This window comes from Gadus chalcogrammus, chromosome 11, assembly GCF_026213295.1.
Source record: "Gadus chalcogrammus isolate NIFS_2021 chromosome 11, NIFS_Gcha_1.0, whole genome shotgun sequence".
NCBI lineage: Eukaryota > Metazoa > Chordata > Actinopteri > Gadiformes > Gadidae > Gadus > Gadus chalcogrammus.
Genome location: NC_079422.1, coordinates 4453339 through 4480239, shown reverse-complemented (window position 1 = coordinate 4480239; position 26901 = coordinate 4453339). Strand labels below are relative to the sequence as shown.

The 26901-nt window shown below is 49.0% G+C and overlaps 1 protein-coding gene across 1 annotated transcript; it reads left to right on the top strand.

Annotated features, from left to right (window-relative positions):
• The first annotated feature begins 9301 nt into the window (after positions 1–9301).
• On the top strand, positions 9302–26871 carry fam171a1 (family with sequence similarity 171 member A1). The gene is made up of 9 exons (XM_056602741.1): positions 9302–9654; positions 14199–14426; positions 15432–15524; positions 17063–17221; positions 18032–18208; positions 21181–21297; positions 21623–21737; positions 22555–22672; positions 23301–26871. Exons 1-9 carry the CDS (start codon positions 9552–9554, stop codon positions 24852–24854), a joined length of 2664 nt encoding a protein of 887 aa, XP_056458716.1. The 5' UTR covers positions 9302–9551; the 3' UTR covers positions 24855–26871.
• The last annotated feature ends 30 nt before the right edge of the window (positions 26872–26901 follow it).

Sequence of the window (26901 nt, the reverse complement as noted above, 5' to 3'; positions counted from 1 at the left end):
TTGTGCACAGCGATGGTGTTAGCGGCAGCTTATCTTGAGGCTGGGTAGATGGTCCCGGCTGGGGGGATAACGGCTGCTGCTGAATGACACGGCTGTCTGGTTTGGGCTCCAACCAAGGTAAGTGGTTCAACGGGACACCTAGACCAGTATATGGCGTGTGCTGTTGCGTAGGAGGACCTGGTCCGCTTGCATCAAAGCTGTACTCTGTTAAGCGCCGACTGTAGCAGCTCTGTTCGGAGGGGGGTGGCGATTGGAGCCCCACAGACACGTGCTGGTGGCTGGGCAGACTGCTAGCATCCGATGCTAAGTCCCATTGACTCGCCTTATCGTCGACTGCTCCTGGCGAAAAGGGACAGGGAGGGGGCCCGAGTGCGGTATATAGCTGGTCACCTGTAACGGTGGACTCGGTCCGCAGGCTGAGTGACCGCAGCTGCTGTGCACTGGCGCTCTCGATGTCGTCTTTGAAGGAGGCAGTATAAGGCATGAGGGACTGTGGTAAGCTGACCTGATAGCCCTGCATGTGTGCTGGAAGTTGTCGCGGCCTTCCTCGTCCTTGTGTTCCGCTTTCGGCTGCTGCTGTTCTCTGTGCGTCCATGGCTCCGTCGTGGGTGAAGTATTCCGGTTCGAAGGACCAATATTGTAGAATAGATGTGTGTGTTTGATGGGATCACTTTATCCAGGACGGTAACTCCGGTCAGAGAGTAGACGCATACACAGGGAACAGTTCAGGGTGTTTACATCTCTTGCAGACGAATGACATCAATGATGGCTTCAATAAGTAACCAAATGAATGACGGAATGGATGAACAGATGTATGAATGATGTTGGAATGATGTAGGAATGATGTAGGAATGGTTTTTCTGTAAGACAGAATAAGAAATAGACAAATAGTTATTACTAGATTTACCTACTAAAAACACCGGGCTCTAGTACTAACAACATCCCATAAATGATATATAAACATAACTGGCATAAATAGCTGCCACATGCACACGTTAAAACAATAATGCAATAGTGCAATATAACGGCCGACATGGTGCGGCAGAGTGACGCACACATGCTACACGAGGTGCAGGCTAATACACTAGCTACCCAATTCGTGAGTGAAACAATAAACACAGTAGCAGAACCACACAAATCACGGCCACTATAAGGAACTGAGTTACGGAATATATCTAACATTTATATTACGTAGATACACGTGGTTCAATATTACTCACTCTTCACGAACGCATTCTCTGTCATGGCGGGTTAAACAGTCGCGCGCAACGAACTCTGGCGCAGCCCCGTACAACTCGTAACTCTAGGACCCTACGGCGCTACCTGGGCTGCCCAAAGTGCCTGAATAGAAATAACGCTATATACATTATATATCTATATACGATACGATATTACAAACTAATAGGGAATTTACAACACATACACTGAGGCTAGCTAGGTTGGCTGAGGTGGAGGGCGGACCGGGGTTGCCCCCTTCGGGTCTTGGTCCTAGTGGCACCAGGCGCCGTGCCTCGGCAGCTGGGGGACCCCCCGGGAGGTCCCGTAAGGTCGACAACTTGGCAAACCAAGTGGATACGCATTCTGATGAGGTTGCTCAGATTAAAGCCCTCCTACAGAACCTCCAACCAGCTCAGGGTGTACCAGCCACGGCCCCTGCGGCGGCGCAACCTACTTATCCAGAGGATGACATACTGTCTACAGCTGCGTCCTGTAGTCTCTTTACAGAGGAGGAAGAACAAGGGGTCGGCGAGGTAGCGTCCCTTGCCTCCCAGGGTTTCTCTCAAGGGTTTCTGGGCGGCTTGGCTAGAGGGTAAGTGTCCGGCCGCGACACTATTAGACCAGGCCGGCGAATGGCCCTGGCAAGACTGGGGTTAGATAAAGCTGTTTCATCTGTGAAGGCCTTTTTTCCACAGGACGCTCAACCTTCCGTTTTCTCTTTGCCCCCCTCTGAGCCGTACATCGCAGAGCTTCATAGATGCTGGCCAGATTCAAGGGCTATCTCCCATCACACTAGTGATAGCAGAGTTCTGGCAACTATGGCCAACGCTGATACTTATGGCTTGGACCGGTTAGCTCCGATTGAGCCTGCTATAGCATCCCTGGTTGTCTCCCCAGACGAGGCTCTGAGAGCCGATGCACGCTGCCCTTACACCATGTCGGGTTGTGAGCAATCTGGGGCTTGTGCTCGACTCAGTGGCCATGTGAGCCGGCCTCTCTGCAGAGCGCGTAGCTACCATTCTGCAGCTGCTACAGCGCTCCAGGGGGGGGAGGTTGCTGGATACAGCCTCTTCCTTTGACTGATAGGTATGCTGACCTCAGCATTCATGGTGGTCCCACTAGGCCTTCTGAAGTTGCGGCCTCTTCAGATCTGGGCGAATGGTCTCCACTTGGACCTGGGTGTCTGGGCTGTGCCTTCGGGCCCTCAGCCACTGGCGAGAGAGGGCATACCTGATTGCGGGGTCGCCCTTAGGGAGGATAGCTTCCCGGCGGGAGGTTGTAGAGATAGACGCCTCCCTTTCCGGCTGGGGTGCAGTATGGCAGTGCAGGACTGTCAGAGGCCAGTGGGATGCCCAGCAGAGACTGGAGCATATACATTTGCTGGAAGTCCTTGCGGTGTTCTTAGCTCTCAGGCACTTCCTTCCAGTTCTGAGGAACCGACATGTTCTTGTACGGACAGACAACACCTCCACAGTCTACCATGTCAACCAGAGCCTGCGGGTCATGCAAAGGCTCCTTACATGGGCGTTCCCCCGTTTTCTAAGCCTGAGGTCTGTCCATGTTCCAGGCGTACACATGTTCCGCGGCAGACCTCTCTCGCCAAGGGCCACCCTCGGAGAGTGGAGACTCCATCCGGAGGTGGTGGGCATGATTTGGGACAGGTATGGCAGGGCAGTTGCAGATCTCTTTGCTTTCGAAGAGACAACCCACTGTCTCCTTTGGTTATCCCTGACGGAGAGGACCAGTCCCCTAGGGCAGGACGCTCTGGCTCATGCTTAGCCAGACAGCCTGCGTTATGCATTTTCCTCCAATTCCACTTTTACTGGCAACGCCGGACAGGGTCCAGCATGACAGTCACAGCTTACTTCTGGTTGCTCCACATTGGCCAGGAAGGCCATGGTTCCCACTATTACTGAAACTCCTCAACGGAGAGCCTTGGTGCCTCAAAGAGAGACAGGACCTTCTGTCTCAGGTAGGCGGACCCATATGGCACACAAATCCAGGGCGCCTGCGGCAGTGCATGTGGCCCCTGAAAGCCAGGACCCGCTGCTGACGACTTGCGACCAGTCAGTGGTACCATTTTTAGTTCAAGGGAACCCTCCACTAGGTTGCTCTATGCAAACAGGTGGAAGTTGTTTTCACAGTGGTGCGTGGCACGGGGCGAAGTCCCAGAGACTTGCTCAGCGGTAGTGATACTACACTTTCTGCAGTCTGTGTTGGACAACAGGAGAGCTGCTTCTACCCTGCGCGTTTATATGGCCGCGATCTCGGCCAGACATGCAAGGGTGGATAACCACACGGGGGGATCCCACTACCTAGTCAGGCAGTTTCGGAAGGGAGCCCAGAGGCTTCAACCGCCACAATCCCTGAGGGCACCATCATGGGACTTGCAAGTAGCTCTGAGGTCCTTATGTCTACCCCCATTTGAGCCGCTAAGTCAGGCAGACCTGACGCGGCTGTCCATGAAGACGGCATTCCTCCTTGCCAGGGCAACTGCAAAACGGGTGGGTGAAGTCCATGCTTTGTCAGTGAGCCAGGCGTGTTTGCGCCGGCACGCAAATGGATCAGGAGTGATGCTCTGGCCAAATCCATCCTTCATACCCAAACGATTGTCTCACCATCATGTAAACCAATCAATCGAGTTGGCTGCTTTCAATCCCCCAGGCTCTCCAGCTGGTGCAGAAAGAGGGTCAGACCTGTTGTGCCCGGGGCGGGCGCTTAGGGCATATGTTGAAGCGACAACCAGCTTGCGTAAGACGGATAACCTCTTTTTCTGTTACAGGGGCTGTAGGAAGGGGGCTGCCCTGTCGAAACAGAGACTATCCCCCTGGATGGTGGATGTGGTCTTGAATGCGTATAGAGCACAGGGGCTCCCTGTGACCTGGCCGTTAAGTGCCACTATACCAGGAGTATGGCTACATCATGGGCTGCCTTGAAGGGGGTTCCACTTCAGGACATTTGCTACGCGGCTACATGGTCCTCATCATGTACGTTTGCCCGATTTTACAGGGTTAATGTCGCTGCTCCTCATCCTGTGGCGACGGCTGTATTGTCGACGGCTTCGAGCCCTTAATTGTTGAGCACTCTTCGTGACCTTTTTGGTATTAGTCATCCAGTGCTAAAGCACAGGCGGTCAGTAGGAATGAAATAGAACGATAGTTACGTATGTAACTACAGTTCTATGAATTCCGGAAGACCGCCAGAGTTCTCTGTCACTCAGACTTCTCCGATTCTGCGAGAAGTTCCAGTTGGAACAGATCCTCCGGTGACTTCCGGAATATATAGACATTCTCGGGTCACCCAGGTGTCACAGGTGACTTTGTTGGTATAATTACTCGACCTGCGCATGCGCGAGATGGAACATCCAGCGCTAAAGCGCCGCCTCTGGCGGTCATCCGGAATTCATAGAACCGTAGTTACATACGTAACTATCGTCCTTTCTTTATTAGGTCCATGGGGTGGGGGTGTGGCCCTGAGCAGCTTGCGGCCACGGTACCATGCGCTCTGTTTACAGTGGATGCATCACAATGGCGAGGCGCCCACAGCCTTCGGCCTTGGTCTGTAAATATTCTAGAACACTCTGGTTACTCCGGCGGGAGTCCTGGAGCTCTTCATCTAAATAATATCATATTATGCATAGATATCTATATCATATAATATATATTATCACAGCCAAAAGATGTGTGCGCCTCCAGACGATATTATGAATCTCAAGCAACTGCGTTGTTTGACGTCTCTGGTTCTTCCACGTCCACATCAATCTGAAGTTGACTGAACCACGACATGGAGGAGAAAGGGATAGTTGCCCGTAATTGTCTCCCACCGGAGCCTCGCTGCCGAGAGACTACCGCCTCGGCAGCGAGCAGTGCTTAGGCACCACCGCCTACTGCAGCGGGCAGCGCCGAGGCGGTAGTCCCCGGCAGCGGGCAGCGGGAAGTGGGGCTCAAGCGGGAGACAATCGCGGGCAACAATCCCTTTCTCCTCCATGTCGTGGTTCATGTACTTCAGGGAGTCAAAGCCAAAGTTCCTTTCCCCCAATTCCTTCTTGAGATTCCCGAGATAACCCCCACTACGAGTCTCGTTGTGGAAATACCAGAGACGAGAGTCCGACGTGTTATGCGCCATAACACCAACAGCAGAACGGTTATCCAAATAACAAAGAAGTGTACAACACTTGCGTTATCATATAATACATTATCATATAATACATAGATAACTATATCATATGATGCATATTATCACGGCCAAAAGCTGTGTGCGTCTCCAGACGATATTATGAATCACAAACAACTGCGTCGGGTTCTCCGACGTCTCTGGTTCTTCCACTTCCACATCAATCTGAAGCAGACTGAACCGCGCCCTGCCGGCTGTCAACAATCCCTTTCTCCTCCATGTCGCAGTTTATGTACTTAAGGGAGTCGAAGCCAAAGTTCCTTTCCCCCAATTCCTTCTCTACCATGGCTGAGATAACCCTAACTACAGTCTCATTGTGGAATTACCAGAGACGTCAAAGAACCGATGTGTTATGCGCCATAACAACAACAGCAGAAGGGTTATCCAAATAACATTTTCTGGTGTACATCCATTTGTGTTCCCCCCAGGATTAACAGAAGATTTCCAAATCAAAAACCATGGTTTGACCAGGACATCCGAGCCAAGATCAGGGAATGGAGCATGGCTTTCCAGTCTGCAAATTAACAACAGTACGGGCTGGCCCGATACGCCCTGCTCAAATCAGTCAGAGCTGCAAAAAAGTCACACACAGAAATATTGGAGAACTGCTACACTGGAAATGACTCCCGCAGGATGTGGCAGGGAATTCAGGCTGTCAAGACTTACAAAGGGAACAAGCACACAGCTAGCACCTCAGACACCACCTTGCCGAATAAACTCAATTCCTTCTATGTCCGGTTTGATACCAACTAGCAAAACACTGTGCCAGCATTACCATCAGGTGACCTGGGGGAAAGCCTCCAGGTTACACGGGCACAGGTTTTAAGATCTCTGCAGCAGGTCAACCCCTGCAAGGCAGCAGGGCTGGACGGTGTATCACCGAGAGTTCTGAAAGCCTGTGCAGCAGAGCTGGCTGAGGTGTACACCGACATCTTCAACAGCTCACAGGCTAAGGCTGTCCCCCAAAGCCACAGACAACCTGCATGAATGATTTCCGTCCACTCACTTCAGCTGCCATGAAGTGCCTTGAAAAACTAGTGCTGGAGGGCCATGGATTACATTATTCCCGTAACAACTGACCCTCTCCAATTCGCTGATAGGAAAAACAGATCAGTGGATGACACTGTATCACTAGCCCTGCACTCGGCCCTGGAGGATCTTGACACCCCCAAATGCTCTTTCTGGACTACAGTTCAGCCTTTAATACTGTACTGCCAACTAAACTAGTGGCTAAACTGGCAGGCCTTGGGCTGCCCTCTTCCACCTGCAGCTGGATACTCAACTTCCTGACAGAGGACCACTTCGAGTTGGGAACAGGGTATTCACAGCCCTAACAATCAGCACTGGGACCCCCCAGGGCTGCTGCCTTAGCCTAAGACTGTTCACACTATGAACCAATGACTGTTTATCTTCTCACAAACCTTGTCATATATACAAATTTGCAGATGACGCATCCATCCTGGGACTCATCAAGGGCGGTGATGAGACACACTACAGGCAGCTGGTGGACAGCATACTCGCCTAAGGAGAGGAGAACTGCCTAGTTCTGAACGCTGACAGAACCGAGGAGCTAATTCTGGACTTCCGGAAGAAAGCTCCCCCCTACAAGCCATGCACATCAAAGGTGCTGTGGTGCAGTGTGTTGAGAGCGTGAAGTTCCTGGGCCTGCACATCACCAACACCCTCAGCTGGTCCGAGAACACCTCGGCCACTGTGAAAAACTTCATTAGGTCGGCCTCAGCTGTCAACAGCTCACCCAGGTCTACAGAGGTCTGGTGGAGGGCGTCCTCACAGGGGGCATTACTGTGTGGTATCGCAACACAACAGTAAAGGAGAAGAAGGCCCTTCAGAGGATCGTCAAAACTGCACAGAGAATCATAGGCGCACAGCTCCCCTCCATGGACAGACACCCTGTACACAATCCGCTGTAGGAAAAAAACAACAACATCCATTCTCCAGGACCCACATCACCCCAGTTACACCCTGTTCAGATGGAGAAGCTCCAGTCGGGTGCTGAGACACCACCGCCCGGAGAGTATCAGATCAAAGAGGAAGCGGATTCATAACAGTTTTACCCAGCAGCCATCAGACTGCTGGCAGAGTACATTCAAGCTGGAATGACAAACTATACCCCATCTTAGACTCTGACTCATTGAGACGCACACATGCATACGCACATACATACACCTACCTCCTCTTCCACACATTGTCTTTTATTGCACTTTTTGCACTGTCTATTTATCTTATTAGTATAATTATTAGAATGTGGACCTTTTTACTCTGTGGACAGTTTTACTATGTGTTTAATATTATGTGCTATTTTATTTTAAATATTGACTGAGTGAACCGCACAAGAATCCCAATGCCCCTGGGCACCTGTACTTGATGGTGGTGATGTGTACAACACTGTGTACAACACTTGCGTTACAGTGTGTGTAAACACACACACACACACACACACACACACACACACACACACACACACACACACACACACACACACACACACACACACACACACACACACACACACACACACACACACACACACACCAACACACACACACACACCAACACATACACACACACACACACTGAACATGTGGCATTCGCACGGTCATAGCTCATTGTCTCATTGGCGGGCCAAATTCTCTGGCCGGGCAAGGCAGAGAAAGGGGAGGTAACTTGGCCATTTAAGAATACATATGGGGCCACATTCCAAATCAGCGCGCCTGAGCTTCCATTTTTTCAAAGGCGAGCAGGTTATCTAGTGCTCGTTTTACACCAAACGCAAGTTTTAGCCACTTGAGGACGATAGGCAGGCTAGGGGAACAACAACATATTAACGTTAGAAAACCTCTTAAAGTGAGATTTTCATGCCATGGGACCTTTAAACAGCCTACCTGTTGATTTGGTCTTCATAACAAAAAGATGAAGAAATAAAAAATACATATTATGTTTGTGCTCTGAAGTGGGGTCAGTGTTAAAGGAGAGGACCGTTGGCAAAATAGTGCGGTGTCATCCCTGTTTTAGAGACCCATCTTATTTATATGGGATGCCTTTGGAATTTCATTTTTTTTTTTTAATTATAGCCTTTATCCCACTACCCAACTATTAGACCTATATCCACGGAGACAGGGGTAAATTATGGACTTATGAAACAAAGCCAATGAGTTAAAACGTAATAGGTCTGGTGCTGAATGTATTCTTATAAGTTATAAATAAATATGTTAATATTTGTTTGGTATTGAATATTCATTTACAAAATCGTATGTATCGTTATAACAACGTATTGCCGACAGGAGCATTTCTAGGTTTCATAAACATCCGGGGCTTAGCCCAGAGGGAAAAGAAAATTTTCCCTCTGGGCATACAAAAAGATTTTTTTTTTTTGTATGCATTATTGTGCATGCAGATTTTTTCATAATGCTTTCACTAAATAAACAAAATTCGCTGTTTATTATAGCTTTAAATAGCTACCTGACTGCTGTGCTGCTTATATATATATATATATATATATATATATATATATATATATATATATATATATATATATGTAAGGTCTGTTTCACTTGTATTCATTTTACTCTGAAATAACTTGAATGTATGTGTATATTATATTATCTATATATTATCACTTCTACACTGAATTGAATTAATGCATTACATAGTTACCATTAAATATACTAATAAATATTAAAGAAAGAATATATATTTATTTATATTTTTAAGCAAAAATAATATCCGGGGCTTTAGCCCCGAATAAAAAAGCCTAGTGACGCCAGTGATTGCTGATGCGTTGCTCAGAGGCTGCAGAGCTTCTTACACCAATATACACTATGTCCTGCAGGGGGCAGCAAAGCTCCATGCAGGACGTGGGTCGGACTAGGACAGGAGCCGAGTAGCCGCCTGTTGGTGCTGCGCTGCCTGGCCATAGGTATGGGAACGGGGCTGTGTCTTCCCTGAACCTAAAACCAGCGGAGCAGCGAGAGGACTGGCGGTGGCGAAGCGGGCAGAGGGACATACATCACAGCCAAACCCGAAGCACCGCTGGCTCTGAAACATGGAGTATCTGCTGATATAGACGCCGAGTTTGAGAAGAGCCCTATTTGGCTGCTGTTACTTTTCATAATCCTTTCTATTGAAACACATCTGCAGTGATGCGGGCTGTGGAGGGGACCAGTGTGGTTGTGCTCTCCCTCCTGGGATACCTTATCTCCACGGTCGTCTCCAAAACACTACAGGAGGACAATGGCGCCGAAGGTAAAAGTCAAGTAAAATGTTATGTTTTCCGAACCAGAACCCCTGAACATTTACCTTTTACATCCTAACCCAGCAGCCTGCTAACTTGCTGGCTAATGGTACTGCTAGCCCCTTAGCTTGTGTTAGCGGGTTAGCCGAGGTAGGCGAGCATCCCCAACTTCATGTTGCGTATTTTCCCAACGCGTCCTGCATCGAGGACCATTTAATCCATCCGTCCGAGTCCACCGTTTATAACAAAACACTCACCCGAGAGCATCCTTTGTCTCTTCTAGTGATGGTAGGGATTGATTCCTATACAGATTTTAACTGGCAACAAGTTATTAAACAATGCAGCAATGGTGACATTATTGTAATCTGGAAGACGACAGTCTATGAATGTGTAGACGTTTTTAAACTTAAATCATTCCATCAAGTGTTCCTCTTCATTGTGTTAATCTTTGATGGAGGCATGCCGCCACGGGGTCTTGGTCACCACATGATCTCCCAATGAGATCCGACGCACAGGTCTATCAGATCAACACGAAGTAACGTTATAGGAATGAAGATGTAGTATTATAAAAGTTCTGTTGTTTGCGAATTTTAACACAACCATTTACCACTGTTATAGTTGCTTCACGTGTCCGTCCACGTGTCCATAATATTAGGCTCAGGTTAATAATTCAGGAGTACCTTAATGCATTAACGCCAGGTTAACACTGGCCCCGCGCCTCAGCATGTCACTGAAGGGCTGTTATCGCTCTACGACTTCACCCCTTCTCCTCCAGGTATGCTGGTCAACTTCTTACCCACATGACCCTCCCTAACGACCTGTAATGCTTCTGCTCTTCTCTGGTGCATCGCCAGACTGTGCCACTGCTGTGTGTCGACTGTAATGAGAAAGCCAATAAAGCTATGATGAATAAAAAGAAAATCTTTTGATATTAATATTTCCTGTGTCACTCTCGGGGAGGTGAGACCGACCTTCCATTGTCCCTGGGTGGGGCTGTCCTGGTCCAGCAGAGAGCACAGCTGTGTTGAGCCAGAGAGACTCTACCCACAGATATAGATCTCACTCGCATTACCCCTGCCCATAATAGGGATAGCTTTGCATCTGCACCATGGAAACCCTCGTAGCCAGGCATGGGGCTGTCATCAGCTAGCCATGTAAGCTGAGTCCTGAGTGTTTACTGCCAGTGTTCACAGTTAGGATACATCACATTAGTAAGCCTTTGTGGTCGACTGCTTATATCATTTATATATAGTATTCAGGAATCACCGCCATTGATCTCACGATGGGGAAGGAGCTGAGAAGCTGATGTGTGTTCATATACAGGGTAATGTGTTCTCTAATGCAAGACTTTGGGACGTGGGGTCTTGGGTTTCGTACTGGTGGAGATAATGACGTCGGCTAATAGCTCTGCCCCCTACTGAGTTAATGGAGCGAGCGACCCACCGCTCTATAATCCTTCCAGCCAGACGGGAGAAAGGAGGGATGGATAATGATGCCAGGTTTATACATCATTGTGTGTCGAGTTAAAAGCAGCCGATTTGTTTTAAGTTGGAGGTTCAACCAATGTCTTGGCCGATCATTGGCTTGTCGTTCTGGGCTATAGTTTGGTGTTCGCCTTGCGTCTTGGTTCGTATCTGGTAGTGATACGAACGGGTCTGTGAGCTGCTTGCCCGAACACACATTCAAGGGAGGACTAGTTTTACTTGTATTGAATCTAGACCAGAGTGGAGTTTGATTATGAATACACAAATCTACCGTTACAGACAAGCGACTCCTGTCTAAATTAACTTACGCCCAAAGCTGTATACTATGACTGGACAAGGGGGCATACACGATGGCACTTGTGATGTAAATGTAGCCGGTATTGTTGAGTATTAGAACTTGGAGAAGTTATAATAATAGTGTTTAGGATCATGATTCCTTTAAGTCAAGTTACCATCTGCCCTGAGCAGTTAATGTCCTGGGTGAAGCCTGCTGCTTTGTTGACACTGAAAGCCTGTTTAAGACACATTGGAAGCCCTATTCACCTCATCAACCCCTCTGTCATCTGTCATACCACTAGCCTGTTATACCACTAGCCTGTCATACCACTAGTCTTCATCTATTCAGCTCACCCTCAGTATTTCATCAGTGGAATAACTAAATAACCACCACATGGCCTAACATTGGCAGAACCAATCATACAAACATTAAAAAAATGTCATTGTCTGCCTGCATGCCATACATTACTAATGGTGGTAGACACATTTAAACGTGGCACCCTGCTGGGTGGGCTGTCGTGGCCTCGGATGAATGATCTGAGTACCACTGGTCAGACAACTATAATGACCATATTCTACACTCCCTCACGCACACACTCGCTCACGTCTCTTTCGCACGCACGCACACACGCACGCACGCACGCACACACACACGCACACACAGAAGGGAGTCTTCATGCTGGTTAAAAAATTATTCCATCACTCTGTGATTTATTGGATGAGGATTGAGAGGGACCTTTTGCATTTTGTGGTGTGTGTGTGTGTGTGTGTGTGTGTCGGGGCTCTCCCAAAGGAGTTCCTTAAAGTGAGCACAGCTGGTATCCCTGATTATGGATCACTGGGAATCGCAAAGGAAGTGAGGTTGTGCGTTTATAAACCCAGACTCCACCCTACTGGCCCCCTGCTCTAAACCTTACCTACCCCCTCTCCAACCCACTGCCCCCCCTCTAAACCGTACCTACCCCCTCTCCAACCCACTGCCCCCCCTCTAAACCTTACCTACCCCCCCTTCACGACACTGCTTTGAAAACAATCTAAATTGGAGGCTCCATCATTCTGTTATTATGATCCTTTGCTGCGGCAGTAGCATTGTATGTTATGGAGAAATTATGGCCAGAGCCCCATTCAGAAACGCATTTCACACTGTGGCTTTCAGGGTAATAATGTGTTGAGTTCAAGATTGACACTTTATCCAGCCAAACCTCTGCCGCATCCAAGGCCCTCTATAACTATGGCTCTGCGCTATAATCTTGTGTGGCGCTCTTTGGTGGAGCCTGCACTCATGTTGAACTCCTCTACATGGTCCAATACATAAGAGGGTGGCTGGGACTCTGAGCATGTTGCTGCTGGGGGGTTGGGCTCCATACAGACGGGGCAGGAAAACGTGTTCAATATTGAGTGTGGGGGAATCCCGAGGACAGCCTTGAACGCAGTGAGTGGATTGTCTCGTGGGAAAGCTAGAATCACGTGGCCAATAGGGAGCCACGCTGAGTGGTACTCTTGACAGAAGCCATGGTGGACAAGGCGAGAGGGTTACGGCTGTGCACTATAGAGTCCAACTCACGAGGCAACATGTACAGCCCATCTTTAAGTTCCCACCATCTCCCATTGGGGCGGCATGTGACTCAGGAGTTCGAGCGGGTTGGCTGGTAACTGGAAAGTTTTCAGTTCGATCCCCGGCTCCTCCTATCCGAGTGTCGACGTGTCCCTGAGCAAGACACCTCACCCTTACTGCTCCAGACGAGCTGGCTGTCGCCTTGCATGGCTGACACCGCCGTGGGTGTGTGAAAGTGTGCATGAATGGGTGAATATTAGGCAATATTGTACAGCGCTTTGAGTGGCCACTGGTTAGAAAAGTGCTGTATAAGTGCAGTCCATTTACTATATTAACCGTTATCTCCATGGCTCGGTCTTTGTTCTTTAGGATGTCAGCCATGTTTCTTGACACCAAAGACACGTTTATGATGTTGCGATTGGGGAGTGTTGGGTTTTGAGAATCAGGACTGGTCTTGGGGAGTCATTGGGAGAGTGTGTGGTGTGCTGTGTCACCTCTATTGTTAGGTGTTTGTGTGCTCTCTCACGTTTTCTATATGAGAAAAGACACCTAGTATGTGTCAGTCAGGGTGGTCCAATCTTGTGATGGTGTGAATTCACCCTGTTTGAGTATTCTGAATTCTGCACACTTGGCATTTAAGCGGTGCTAGTTTAGAAAGTACTGCACTGCAGTCAGAGAGAGAGAAGGGGGGGGGGTGGTTGGTCTTGTATTAAGTAGAGGAGTAGATTACTTGAGATAAAAAAAGCTATTCAATATCCATGAAAGACCCTCATTCACCCGAATTGCCTGTTCCACATGCATAACAGTAATATATAACCCTCCCTTGCTGCTTTTATGTTGTTTGTGAAATCAAAAGAAAGTTCCGGTTGACTTGTTCATACCTGCAAACTCCATCATACAAGGTGTTTTATTGCAGTTGTTTACCTAACAGTTTTTTCCAACGGCTTCTTTGAGAGAGGGAAGCAGTCCATTGTTTCAGAAGCGAGAGCTGCTGACCACAGACCGGGGAGCAGTGACAGGGCCATCCTTATTGTGATTGGTTGGACTGTGGAATGGTCCTTTAAAGTGTTGCCGGGGTTTAAACTCGCAGCAACAAATGGAAATGCGTTGTTATCTCAATGTCGTCTCGCTCCTTCAGCAGCGCGCACACATTGTATCATCCGACTTCACAAAGACGATCCTCACAACAACAAACACACACTGGTCGAATCTTTGATATGTTTTGTGTTTCTGTCCCCAGAGGTGACGCTGAAAGTTCACCTGAGCGATGCCAGCACCCGGCGGCCCCTGGGAGGGGCCACCATAGAGCTCTTTAGCAACCACACCTCTGTCGCCGTGGAAACATCGGCAGCCGAGGGCAATGCCTACCTGCGCTTCCCATACCGCCTTGGGACATTGCTGGTCGTCACCGCAACCAAGCAGGGCTATGTGCCAAGGTCCGCCCCCTGGACCCCTTCCAGACTCCCTGGTGAGTGTGTGTCGTGTTCTCTGTCCCTTCTCTTTAGTATGAGTATGTTCCATTGATGGCCAGCGCTGAACTTAATCTGCACATTGAGGCTGAAGGGCTATTGAATTAAGGAAGTGCTTGCAGGTCTGTTTTTTTCCATCTTACCGGCTGTATGTGAAGTCAAAAAGTGTGATTATAGAGAGGTGGGTTTGTGAGGGTGGGGAGAGGGAGAGAAATTAGTGAGTTGCACCAGGTGTGCGAGCTAATGATGAGTGGATTGTGCCATTACTAATTTATTACAATGGATGCCAAAACCCAGCAAGGGGGACTAAGCCTCTTTACACACACACACACACACACACACACACACACACACACACACACACACACACACACACACACACACACACACACACACACACACACACACACACACACACACACACACACACACACACACACATTGATCCAAGGGCTCCGCATAAGTTTTGTGTGTGTGCTGAGGCGAGGTGTGCCAGGGGGCTGGGGGTGTTATCATAAGCCAACGGAACGGCGGCCAATTGGATTAGCACGCTAGCAACTCTGAACAATAGAGGGATGGAAAGAAGGAAGGAAGAGGAGTGAAATGAAGTATGTCAGGTCGGCCTCGTGTCCTGCACCGCGCTCTGGGACAAAGAAACTACTCCTAAAACCTCCAAGCACAAAATAAACATCAGCTTGGAACAAACAAGTCTACATGTACTTTAGAGTTCCCCTGCTCGGTGGACAATATCTGGGGCAGAAGGTCAAAAGGTCATGAAGTGTTGTTTATGCTCCGCCCTGTCCCATGACTTCACTCATTGGCCTCACACACCAATGAGGGCTGAGGATTTACTAAATTATATATAATACTGATTGAGACCTGTGTCTGTTGTTCTCGGTTGTGCCCAAGTGGTTTCCGAGTGCCAGGCTCTATTGGGTTGCTTGGTGTGGACTCCTGCATGGTCGTGTGCAGTGTGCAGTGTGGTAATGTGTGCTGTGTTGCAGTCTTCTCCTCTCTCAGCCTGGAGCTCCTGCCCGAGAGAACCGCCACCCTGATGGTGTACGATGACGTCGTCCAGATCGTCTCTGGCTTTCAAGGTGTGTGTGTGTGTGTGTGTGTGTGTGTGTGTGTGTGTGTGTGTGTGTGTGTGTGTGTGTGTGTGTGTGTGTGTGTGTGTGTGTGTGTGTGTGTGTGTGTGTGTGTGTGTGTGTGTGTGTGCAAATTCCCCCAAAGTGTGCATATGCCTGCTTGTCCTTGACCCAAGTGACCCCCCCACATTCAACAAAATGAAAAAATAAATAAAAGGGCCCGCCCCTTTTTTTAGTCTGAGCTCCTAAACGGAGACATCCGTCTAGGGATCGTTTTCCTGGCTGGCCTCGCTCAGCTCTTTTGTTTAGGAGCGTGTAATTACATTGGATAAGCCCCCCTCCCCAATTACTTTGAGTAAAAAGTGTCTCTTTTGTCCATGGGGTCTGTTGTTGTCTCTCTATGACTGATAGTGATGGCGGTCATTGGATGTAGCGGAGGGGAGTGTGAGTGCACTCCATGATTAGTGATCCACACCGGCCAGCGGTGCACAAACACAATGCATATGAACCGGGCCGGGGGGGCCGAGCGTGGAGCACACGCGCCTGGGCGTTTGTCCCCGTGTTTTAAACCAGGGGCGCCCTGGGGAGAGATAAAGCCGGCGACAGAGGGAGGAGACTGAACGGGGAGAACAGGGGCGGAGGAGGTGGAGAGTGTGGTCGGTGGGCAGGGTGGAGCCATAGAGAGTGGGGGAGTGGGGGAGGGGTCTGACAGAAGGAGGAACAGACGAGGAGAGGAGGCCGGCCGGGGGGGGGGGGGGGGGGGGGGGAGAGGGGGGGAAAGAGAGTGAATGAGGGGTTATTTTTGTAGACCAGACTGGATGGCTCTTGGCAACATCAGTCTTCAATCAATGTTGTTTACACGGAGAGAACTTAAGTTAAAGAAGAGCATATGAGCTGACGCAAAAATCATTGAATATTTGCATTTCTATTTTCATTATATGATCGCACGCACACACACACACACACACACACACACACACACACACACACACACACACACACACACACACACACACACACACACACACACACACACACACACACACACACACACACACACACTAGCTGGCTTTGTGTCTCATTGCCCAAGAATGTGCTCTCGGGCTCCACTGGAACCGCCATGACATCACCATAGTGAGTCCAGCGTGAAGCAGACAGAGGGCTATATGCTTTATGCTACACAAGGTGAGGTGGCACAAGATAATGGTGGGAGAAAAGTCATTCCTAAACCACAGTGAAAGGGGAATTCCTAGCTCGGGATATAATTAGCCTTGTATCATTGTCTTTAAGGGGATCGATCCTTAAACGCCTCCATTAATCCAGCTCACAAGGCTTTCCTTTACAAAGGCATTAGGAAGAAAGATGGCCACCTCCCCATATCTGGTAAAACCGTGTGTGTGTGTGTGTGTGTGTGTGTGTGTGTGTGTGTGTGTGTGTGTGTGTGTGTGTGTGTGTGTGTGTGTCCTGTGCTACTTTGAAAAAGTCTGTTGTATTATTTTGGCCTCACCCCGTCTGTCTGTCTGTGTGTGTGTGTGTGTGTGCTCCAGGCACCGGGCCGTGGGTGCAGTTCCCGCGCAGGGCCCTGACTCTCCCTCCAAACGTGTCCTACGCCAACCTCACCGCCCTGCTCACAGTGGCCAGCTCGCCCACACAGCTCCAGCACTTCCCCTATCTGCAGGGCCTCGGCCTGGGGACCAATGCCACAGGTGAGACCCCCCCACCCAGACTAGTGCTGAGCTTAAGGTGCGATCCTGTTTTCTGCAGCAGGCAGCGCTGAGTAAGGAATAAATAAAGCAGGAGAGAATGAGGCTGAGGATGACTGGGGAGGAGGGAGAGGGAGAGAGAGGGAGGGGGGGGGAGAGAGAGAGAGAGAGAGGATGACAGTGGATAATGCTGGAAGGGATGGGAGGGGGAGAGATCGAAAACCAAAAACCTGGAGAGGCCCCTCTATCTGACCTCCTGAAACACAATAACGTGTGTGTGCTCTCCCTGTTCCTCCACGAGTCTCCCGAGTCCTTCTTCAGGGCACAGTGTGACATGTACGAGTGTGTGCATGTTCAGGTCTGCACACTTCTGTGTGTGTGTGATAGTAGGCTGTTCCATCTCCTCGTGATCGAACACGCCTTAAAGCTCCCAGCCCTCCCTGGCCATGTCCCCGCTCCCACCTCCTCCTTTGTGACAGCTCTCGTCTCCAACTCCCCACTCCCTCCCCCGTTTCCTTGTCCTGCCACTGCTGCTTTGTTTCCCTTCCTGTCCATCCTTTCCTTGACAACTCTTTCTTCTGCACCATTTAATGCCCCCCCGCACACACCCCCCCACCCTGCCCACCATCAGACGCTCTAGCCCACCCCCCTTAAGCCTCAGTCCATCGATGTGTGTGTGTGTGTGTGTGTGTGTGTGTGTGTGTGTGTGTGTGTGTGTGTGTGTGTGTGTGTGTGTGTGTGTGTGTGTGTGTGTGTGTGTGTGTGGTTCTAACACCATTTATTCTGCTGCTGCTTTTCCTGTGGGTCGCACAGAGATTGAGAAGAAATTAGAGTTGACCCCTGTGGCGGCCATCTCTGTTCACCTATTGGCCAGCGACGGAGTGGAGCTGCAGGTCCATGAGCCTATCACCATCTCCGTGCCTCTGCCAGCTGATTGCGGCCTGAAGGAGAATGATCACATCCCAGCGTGGAGATTTGACCCCCATTTGGGTAAACGCACACACATTCACACACGCATGATTGAGTACACACACACACTATCACACAATCACACTGTCTTGGCTCAATTTCCTAAGCAGCGATATTTTGAGGGCTTCCTATTGACTCACCGTTGTTTGTGTGTTTCTTAGTCTCTGGGTCCATTGTGTACCATTCATCACATGAAGGTCTGGGGTAGATAAGATGCCTAGACTTCCACCGACTTGTTGTTGTGAAATCAACCAGTAATACTGTCGGCCAACACAAACGGCTCACAGTCCATGCAGAGCTTGCAGCGCTGTAGCGGTTTGAAGAATATAATTATTAATACGCTTATTAAAATTTCCCCAAAAAACAAACTTGCAACAGCACATTAGGTTCCCGATTAATCTATCAGAAATGTGCACAGAGCTGAGTGTGGATGGTGTTAGGGCAGCTCAGGGTCGGAACCTTGATGTGTAATCTCCTGGCTAGCGCCCGGTCACACTAAAGAGACTCCATGGCACCGGGCCCATGCAGAGCATCAAGCCCTGAGCCGGGGCCCTCCTCCGGGGTCTCGCGGCCCTGAGGGTCTCCCGGCCCTGGGGGTCAGCCTTCCGGCCTTCCGACACCCGGCTCCTCCGGCCCTCCCACTGCCCGGCAGTGATTTGCTGATGGACGGAAGCCAAATGCGATGCGGCCTTTCTCCTTGGCTTTGTCGATGGAGGGTAATTTGGGATCGATGTTGGAGATCAATAATGGAACCGTGGGCCTGCTTGACCATTAGAAATAAGACTTGTGTTTACTATATTAAAGAATCTGGGATAGGTTTTGAATTTGACAAAAGGTTCATTACCTCCAATTTGGAAGAGTAACTATAACTCTACATATATATGTGTGTATGTGTATATATATATATATATATGTATATATATGTTCTCAAGAGGAAAGGGAGTTGATATTTTTATTGGGAACAAATGGTCTTTTAAGTCATTGCATGAAGTCTACCAATTGTATACTTACAGACAGTTTTCTTTTGAATCTGAATGTTATATATACTTCAGTGCATTATATGATTTATTAATATTATATCACAGGCCAATCAGAAACATATAATCTCAAGTTTCTGATGGCCTTTCAGGATTTCAATCCTAAATCCAAGCACAAACACTAGTAACCCAGTGAAACAGGCTTTAATAGACCACGGCCGCACATATATGGCATGGCAGCACACACAGAGCCTGTAGCTGGATTTCCACAACAGACACAATCGCTAGCCCCTTCATTCGAATAGGCCTTTGTTTCCTAGCAACCAGTCAAATAAATAGCGCAGCAAAATGGCAAGCTTCCAAGTGGATTTTCTCCAGTGAGGAAGTCACTGTGTGGTGTGTCTGAGTTTTTTTTGCACGCCAATGTGCGCATGATCTGAGTAGAGATTCGAACAACTGCGTACAGTGCTTCAGACACAAAGTATAAAACAGTCTTCTGAACGAGACACTCAAGTCAACCAGTTTCTTAGAGGATGCAGGAAAACCTCCAATGTTTATTGTGGAAACCTGTTCTACTTGTGCAACTGTCAGTCGTATTGGCATCGTTGAATGTTTTGTATGACAAGGAAGGATGAGGTCACACTTGAACATATCAAGTTCTCTTCCCCATGCTGTGTCTGCAAGGGGATTTAGTTTAGAAAACATGCGGCCCAGAGAGCAGGGGAGAGCACAGATGTCCACAACTCCCCTAGCTTAGATTGTTTTCTGTAAATAACAAGGCAGAAGTTGGATGATATGGACTTTTGGTTGCATGTATGGGCTTTTGGGCTGGCAAACAGCTGCTGCCAAGTTCTCCTGGGTTGAGTCGCAGCGTGTTTAAATCTCTCTCACACACACACACACACACACACACACACACACACACACACACACACACACACACACACACACACACACACACACACACACACACACACACACACACACACACACACACACCATACACCACACCACACACACACACCTGGCCCCATTCCACATAGGTAGACTAGCACCGTATTTAGTTCTTCGTGTGTGTGTGTGTGTGTGAAGGTGTATGTTTGTGTGTCTGATGACCAAGAGGGATAGAGTATTGGAGGAGGGTGCTGAGTCACTCAGTTGTTCCTTCTCTACCACATTCCCATCTTGTCCAGTATTGTTGCTTTATCTTGTTTCCATCGCTACTCTTTTTCCCCCATCGTTTCCTCCTGATAATATTTTTCCCTCTTCTTTATTCCTCAGACTTTTCTCTTTCCTTCCCTTTTCCCTTTTCTTTCTCTGATGCAGATGCATAAACACACAGCTCTTTGCTTGACGTTGCTATAAATAACCGAGGCACCTGGCTCTCACGTTCGCTAGACGAGGGTCACAGATCTGAGGGTGTGTTTTGTTTCCTTCTAATCTTTTAGTGTTAAACAATCAATCAATCCCGCTGGTTATTTTGTGACGCGGACCCCGGTGCTGTTATTAACGCTCTGACGCCGACTGGCTTTCAACACGCGATCCAACCCATCGACTCTTTGTGAATACTGCCCCCCTGTGGTGAAATGTGGAACTGCAAAAACATTTGGCCTTAGTATTTGAACGCTTCCAAGATGTTACTACTCGGATATTATGAGCTCTCCAAGAATTTTAGGGGCGGAGTCTAGTTGTTGGTGCCTAAATATCTTGAAATGAACAACTGCAGTGTAGTTCAGCACGGTGATGTCAAATCTATTCTTGGTTGATAAGAGCCAGCTGCCCATTGCAAGGTTGCTATTCAAACAAGCCTTTTAAGAACTGACTGAGAATGTGTCTGCCGGAAACATGCTGCCTGATTCTCAAAGTGTGCCATCATGCCTGCGTGTTCTGTGTCTTTGGTTGGTCATGCATCTCTTTAAACTTGTTTCTCTAATGTGGTTTTGGCCTCACTTGGAAGTTCCTTTGGTTAAAACTTCTGCTAAATGACTAAGTGTATGTTTGTGTGCGTGTGCACAGGGGCCTGGTTAAAGAGCAGTCTGGGCTACGTGCAGAGGGAGGGTCAGCAGCTCAGCATGACCTACATCGCTCCTCAGCTGGGATACTGGGTGGCGGCTATGTCCCCACTGCACTCCGGTGAGCAGCTCTTCCCACACTGTCCCAGTTACGCCATCGATCCTCACTCTCCAAACACTCGCCCTGAATCATGGTTTTAATCACGACTGTATTTTAAGTGTTCAAGAGATATATTTACACTTCTACTTGATATGAGGAGTGGCGAATCATTGTAATTTAAGCCGAGGCATGTCAGCTAATTTTCCAACATTTTGTTTTTCATAAGTACTTGGAACTTGGAAGCAATAAATACAGTAAGAGGGTGACCTTGTGCATTTGACACCAGCAGTTCAGTGTCTCCATCGGCTCACCTCTGATTCCCTCTGGTGTCTCTCCTCTCCCCCAGGTCTGCTGGTTGCCAAAGACATCAGTACATACCACACTGTGTTCCTGCTGGCCATCCTGGGCGGGATGGCACTCATCCTGCTCTGCCTGCTCTGCCTGCTGCTCTATTACTGCAGGTGTGTGTGTGTGTGTGTGTGTGTGTGTGTGTGTGTGTGTGTGTGTGTGTGTGTGTGTGTGTGTGTGTGTGTGTGTGTGTGTGTGTGTGTGTGTGTGTGTGTGTGTGTGTGTGTGTGTGTGTGTGTGTGTGAGAGATCTCATAAAATGGTAAATGTGATGTGTAGGTCGTAAATTCACAAACTGGAGAGAATCAATTGTGCACTTATAGTTCAGCATTGTCATTTGGTAATTGCCAATTTGTCTTACGATCACTGGCTCTGGTGTGTAGGAGTTTACCCAGAAGCGTATCACATCTGCATTTTCACATCATTCCCAAAGGGAAGAGCAGAATGATGATGTCATGTGTGGACAGACAAAATCATAAATTTTAAAACCATGGTACACAGCTAGTGCTGAATGCAGCTTCACACAGTGAAATCATTTGGCCTCAGAGCCGCTTTTATGTGCAGCATGGAAACAAAACATTATATCGTGGTCTAGACTTTTTTTGTTTATTCAAAGTTGCTAGCCTGCTGACAAATCTTCCAATAGTTAAATAGAAACAATATTCCTCTAAAGCGATGGATTTAATTTGATACAAGTTATATTTATTTTAAGTTTCTATAGAAATACAGTATATGTATATGAACACATGCCCATGCCTCCCTTGAATTATCACCAACTTGGACCCAATTCCTAATCCATTTTCACATCCTGCAATAGAACGTATTCAACGTATTCAATGTGTTCTGATAAATGGAAAACAAGAGCCAACATGTCCCCAGCCTAGCTGTGGGGCTCTTAGTGACACAAACCTTTATCTCTGCCGGTGGTCAGGCGGCGCTGTGTAAAGCCACGAGGGTCCCAACGGAAGCTGACCCTCTCCTCTGCTCTGGACAGCAGCAAGAGGGACCAGGCCACCTCCATGTCTCACCTTAACCACATCAGCAGCGAGGTGAGCGCCACTGACGCATCTCTAAGACTCCAGGGAGGGTAGCCGTCCCGAACACTTATCCATCAGTTAACTCATGGTCGTTCATGTCATTCAGCAGACGTCTCTTTCCTCACAAACCAACTATTCGCGCTTCTGCTCCTATACCAAAAAGCCCTACCTACTATCACAGGCTGCTAAGGTTATTTACTCCATGTGCATTTATGCTCTTAAACCAACTTTTTAGTTTTATGATCATTTGAAGCTCCCCCATACGATCAAAGCAGTGTTTCTTCATTGAACTTACATGGGTCTTGCTCCAACACCAGCGCCGCGCTGCAGCCGCGCTATAACTTCCAGCACTGCTCAAAGCCTTGGTAGGCCTCGCAGCACCACTCATTACGACTCGTTATATCAAACAGAAGACGGAAACAGAATATATGTATCTACATATATATCTTTATATCTCTATCTCTCATCTATATAAAAGTATAGACACTCCCTTGTTTCTTCAAAAAGTACCGTACTAAACCGAAACCCATGACCCCAAAACCGTGATATAAACCGAACCGAATATTTTCTGAATCCCCCCCCCTAGCCCGTACTATCGCATTTGAATGAATACCAATATTCTTCATAATGTATTTTGCAGGTGGAGCTGGTGTCTACGGCGACTGAACCCGATCTGACCACGCCAATGCTGAAGCCCTCTTCCTACGAGCAGCAGAACAACCACCAGCAGCACGGCTTCGTCTCCAGGGGCAAGCACAGCCGCTCCTCCCTGGCCGACAACAGTCGACACGGCTCGTCGCTCGGCAACCTGACGCCGCGGAGCCGCGACTACCGGCAGTCCGTGGACTCCTTCCCCCAGAAGGCGGCCGCCTGCACCCCGGCAGACAGGGGCTACCGCCAGTCGTACGCCTCCGTCTCCTCCTCGGCCCACCACGTCTCGGACGGCCTGTCGGCCCATCAGGTGAAGGCGCTGGCCGGCCAGATGGGCAGCGGCAGAGAAGGGGCCTGCCTGTCGCCGTCCTCCCCTCCCCTCACGCCCGGCAGGGCCGACGCGGTGGAGGGCCGCCCCCCCGACTACCTCTTGTCCCGCTCGGTGGACCACCTGGAGCGGCCCGTCCCGCCCCTGCTCCCGCGGCCGGGCCAGCTGCTGTGCTGCGGCTCCCTGGACCTCCTGAGCGGCGGGGACGGCTACCCACGGGTGCGACCCACCCTGGTGATCCCGGCCCACTACATGCGGCTCCCGGGGGAGCACCCGCTGTGCGGCCAGGCCCTGCTGCTGCAGACGGATCAGCAGAGCGACCTGGAGGACCTCCAGGCCGAGCTCAACGCCTCCCACTCCCAGCAGCCCCCAGGACAGGCCAACGGGGGCTGTGGGCCCGGGCCCGCCGGGCGGGGCGAGCGGGAGGAGCTGGGCCTCTCAGAGTCCCTCTCCATCCCCACGGGGCTGGGGGAGGCAGGGGGACTGGTGGAGATCAACAGCGAGGACACGCTCCTGGCTGAGAAGACTCTGATGGCGCTGCGGGGAGGGAAGCCCCTGCCACACCCGCGCGCCTGGTTCGTCTCCCTGGAAGGCGACTCCAACGCCCACATCCGGCACTCCTACATCGACCTCCAGCGGGCCGGCTGCCAGGGCAACATGCCAGGGACGGGTCCGAGGCACGGAGACAGAGGTGTACGAGGTGGGGGAGGGGGGTGTGTTGGTGGTGGCAGACGGCGCAACGCCAACTACACCAGCCTGGACTCTGGGGTGGATCTGAACGAGCCCAGACTGGGCCGCAAGGGCCGGGAGGAGGAGATGGAGGACATCGGGGAGAGCAATAAAGACACGTCGAAGAGCCCGCCCCCAGCCATGGCCACCTACACCCAGCTGGTGTACGTGGACGACATGGAGCGGGGAGGGAGCGAGGGGGAGTCGCCCCAGTCCAGCCCTCAGGACAGCACAGCGGGAGACCTGAGGTCGGACGAGGTCAAGGGCCATGCAGATATCTTAGAGGAGGTCATAGCCCGGTCCGAGTCCCCATCTCCCACCTCCTCCTCCTCAGTGTCCCCTCCTCCTCCCTCGCCCCTCCCAGAAGGAGAGACCCTGAGGAGTCCGAAGGACCTGCTGGCAGCCTCTCCCGATGACGACGGAGACAAGAAGAGCCCCTGGCAGAAGAGAGAAGAGCGCCCCCTGCTGTCCTTCAACCTGAAGTGACCAACGCCAAACTGCTTGACCAATGAGAAAGAGCGGCCTCTCTCCAAAAAGCCTCCATCACATGAAGGATTGAGCGTTTGATTATGAATCCCCTGCCCTCCCGTTTTACATAAGCACTGAGGAAACATAAGGCACTCTGAACTCTCTCCGATGGGACAATTTCAAACAGTGTTAACTTCCTGGTCACTGTTGTTTCAAAAGGACCACTGTAGAAGTTTACTCTCCCCCCCCCCCCCCGGTTCTCAATGCCCCCATGTCACGGAGTTATCACCATGCCACAGAGACACATGGCCCAACCCATCATCAGGCACAGCCTTACCAAGAAATACTCCTTTTATTTTATGCACAACAGAATTTATGCCTTTTTTGTTGCTTGTCTTGCGGGGCTGATGACTAAACCATGAAGAAAAATGAACAGAGGTTAGTTTGTGTGTGTGTGTGTGTGTGTAGGAACTTTTCTATTGAGCCATATCGCCCCCCATTCCTAAATGCTGTCTGAGGGAGAACACTATGATGATGGAGGGCAAGCTGTCAGGACCATCGACTCATGTTTCATCCATACAAAGCATTGCAACAAAATGGACACAAAATACTTAAGCCAAGTTAATTAAGCCAATCCGAGAGAGGTCCCCTGTACGTTTTCACAGGAAAAGGGTTTGTTGCCCCGGCGTTTGTTTGTTAGTTGTGAATGTTGGATTTCTGCAGTGAGATTAAGGACGCGTACAATCATCACTTTAGGCTCACCAAAGCTGAATCACATACTGCGACATGTTGTGATGCACACTGCTATGCTAAGTATGACCAACCACTATGGCTAGGCTCTAAATACATTTTATATTCTTATTTTTTTGTATTATTATTATTGTTGTTGAACCACTGACTCTGGCATATTATGCTCTGAAGGCTATGCATCACTTTTATACAGTTGCTTGAGATGCCTCTTTTGTAATTATTATTACCCTTTTATTTTGAATGGCCAACATGAAGTATTTTTTACATTAAGATAGGCTTTTTGGGGTTTTATCCATATATGTTACACATTCTTTTGACTTGCCTTATAGTCGGAATTAAAATCATTACAAACGATAGATCCCAAAAAGAACTGCTTTTGCTTGAGCTTACTGCGTCTATGCTTTTTTTTTTTCACCCTTGTCTTCCAAGTGCCTTTTAAACAAGTTGACTCTCCGCATCTGTTTAGTGTTATACCGTTATTTATTTCTCACCTTCCTTTGCCTTCAGCTTTTCTCTGCTACCTCACCCCACCCCATCGACAAGTCCCCCCGCCCCTCCTTTCACACCCCTTTCTATGATGAATGAAATTATGCACCTAACCACTATTTCACACAAACTACACTCCTGCTCTGAAAGGCCTTTCTGCTAAACCAAGGCCTCTGAGATATTGTACATGTATAGCTTATGCAATTCCAATGTAGCATGGAATCAAGCAAAGATGCAATGTGACAATAATAAATTGCAGATGTTTTTTTTTTTCAGTTGTGTCAATGATAACTTGAATATTTGTGGGACTAAATGATGTGATGTATATTTTCATTCATGCATTGCTCCAGACTAAGAATTTTCTTTGAGTCGAAATAACTACGATGGCAAAGAATCCAGGTTTGTGTAGTCATAGAACTGATTACAGTAATAGTTTGTTTGCGGGTGTTTTTTATTCTTGTCAATTTCCTTTCACTGCCCGGTCTAGTAATCTGTGATCTAGTGCTGGGCTACAAATGACTCTGCGCTCTTTTTGTATCCGAGAGCAACCATTAAGCCAAGGGTTGTGTTGCACTATATTTGACTGACAACACCCTGTGTGTGGTTATTGGTTGCTTGTTATATTGAAAGCCTTTTATCCGAAATAAACAGCAAAAAACCTGTCGTGTGTGTTATTGAACAAAATGTGGAATATGTACGATTAGATTAATAAACAGTTCTGTTATAGAACGTACTCTTTTGTTCAACGTATTCGGTCATAAACAGTTTATGTGGGCGCATCCATGTTTCCCATAACATCCGCTAGGCGGCGCTGTTTCCATTGTCATCC

What these genes read in the sequence shown, in the direction of transcription:
- fam171a1 (XM_056602741.1), top strand. Translation starts at nt 9,552, where the DNA reads ATGCGGGCTGTGGAGGGGACCAGTGTGGTTGTGCTCTCCCTCCTGGGA. An exon ending in GATCGTCTCTGGCTTTCAAG is followed by an intron (nt 15,525 to 17,062) that starts GTGTGTGTGTGT and finishes TGTGTGCTCCAG; the next exon opens with GCACCGGGCCGTGGGTGCAG. An exon ending in CTGCTGCTCTATTACTGCAG is followed by an intron (nt 21,738 to 22,554) that starts GTGTGTGTGTGT and finishes GCCGGTGGTCAG; the next exon opens with GCGGCGCTGTGTAAAGCCAC.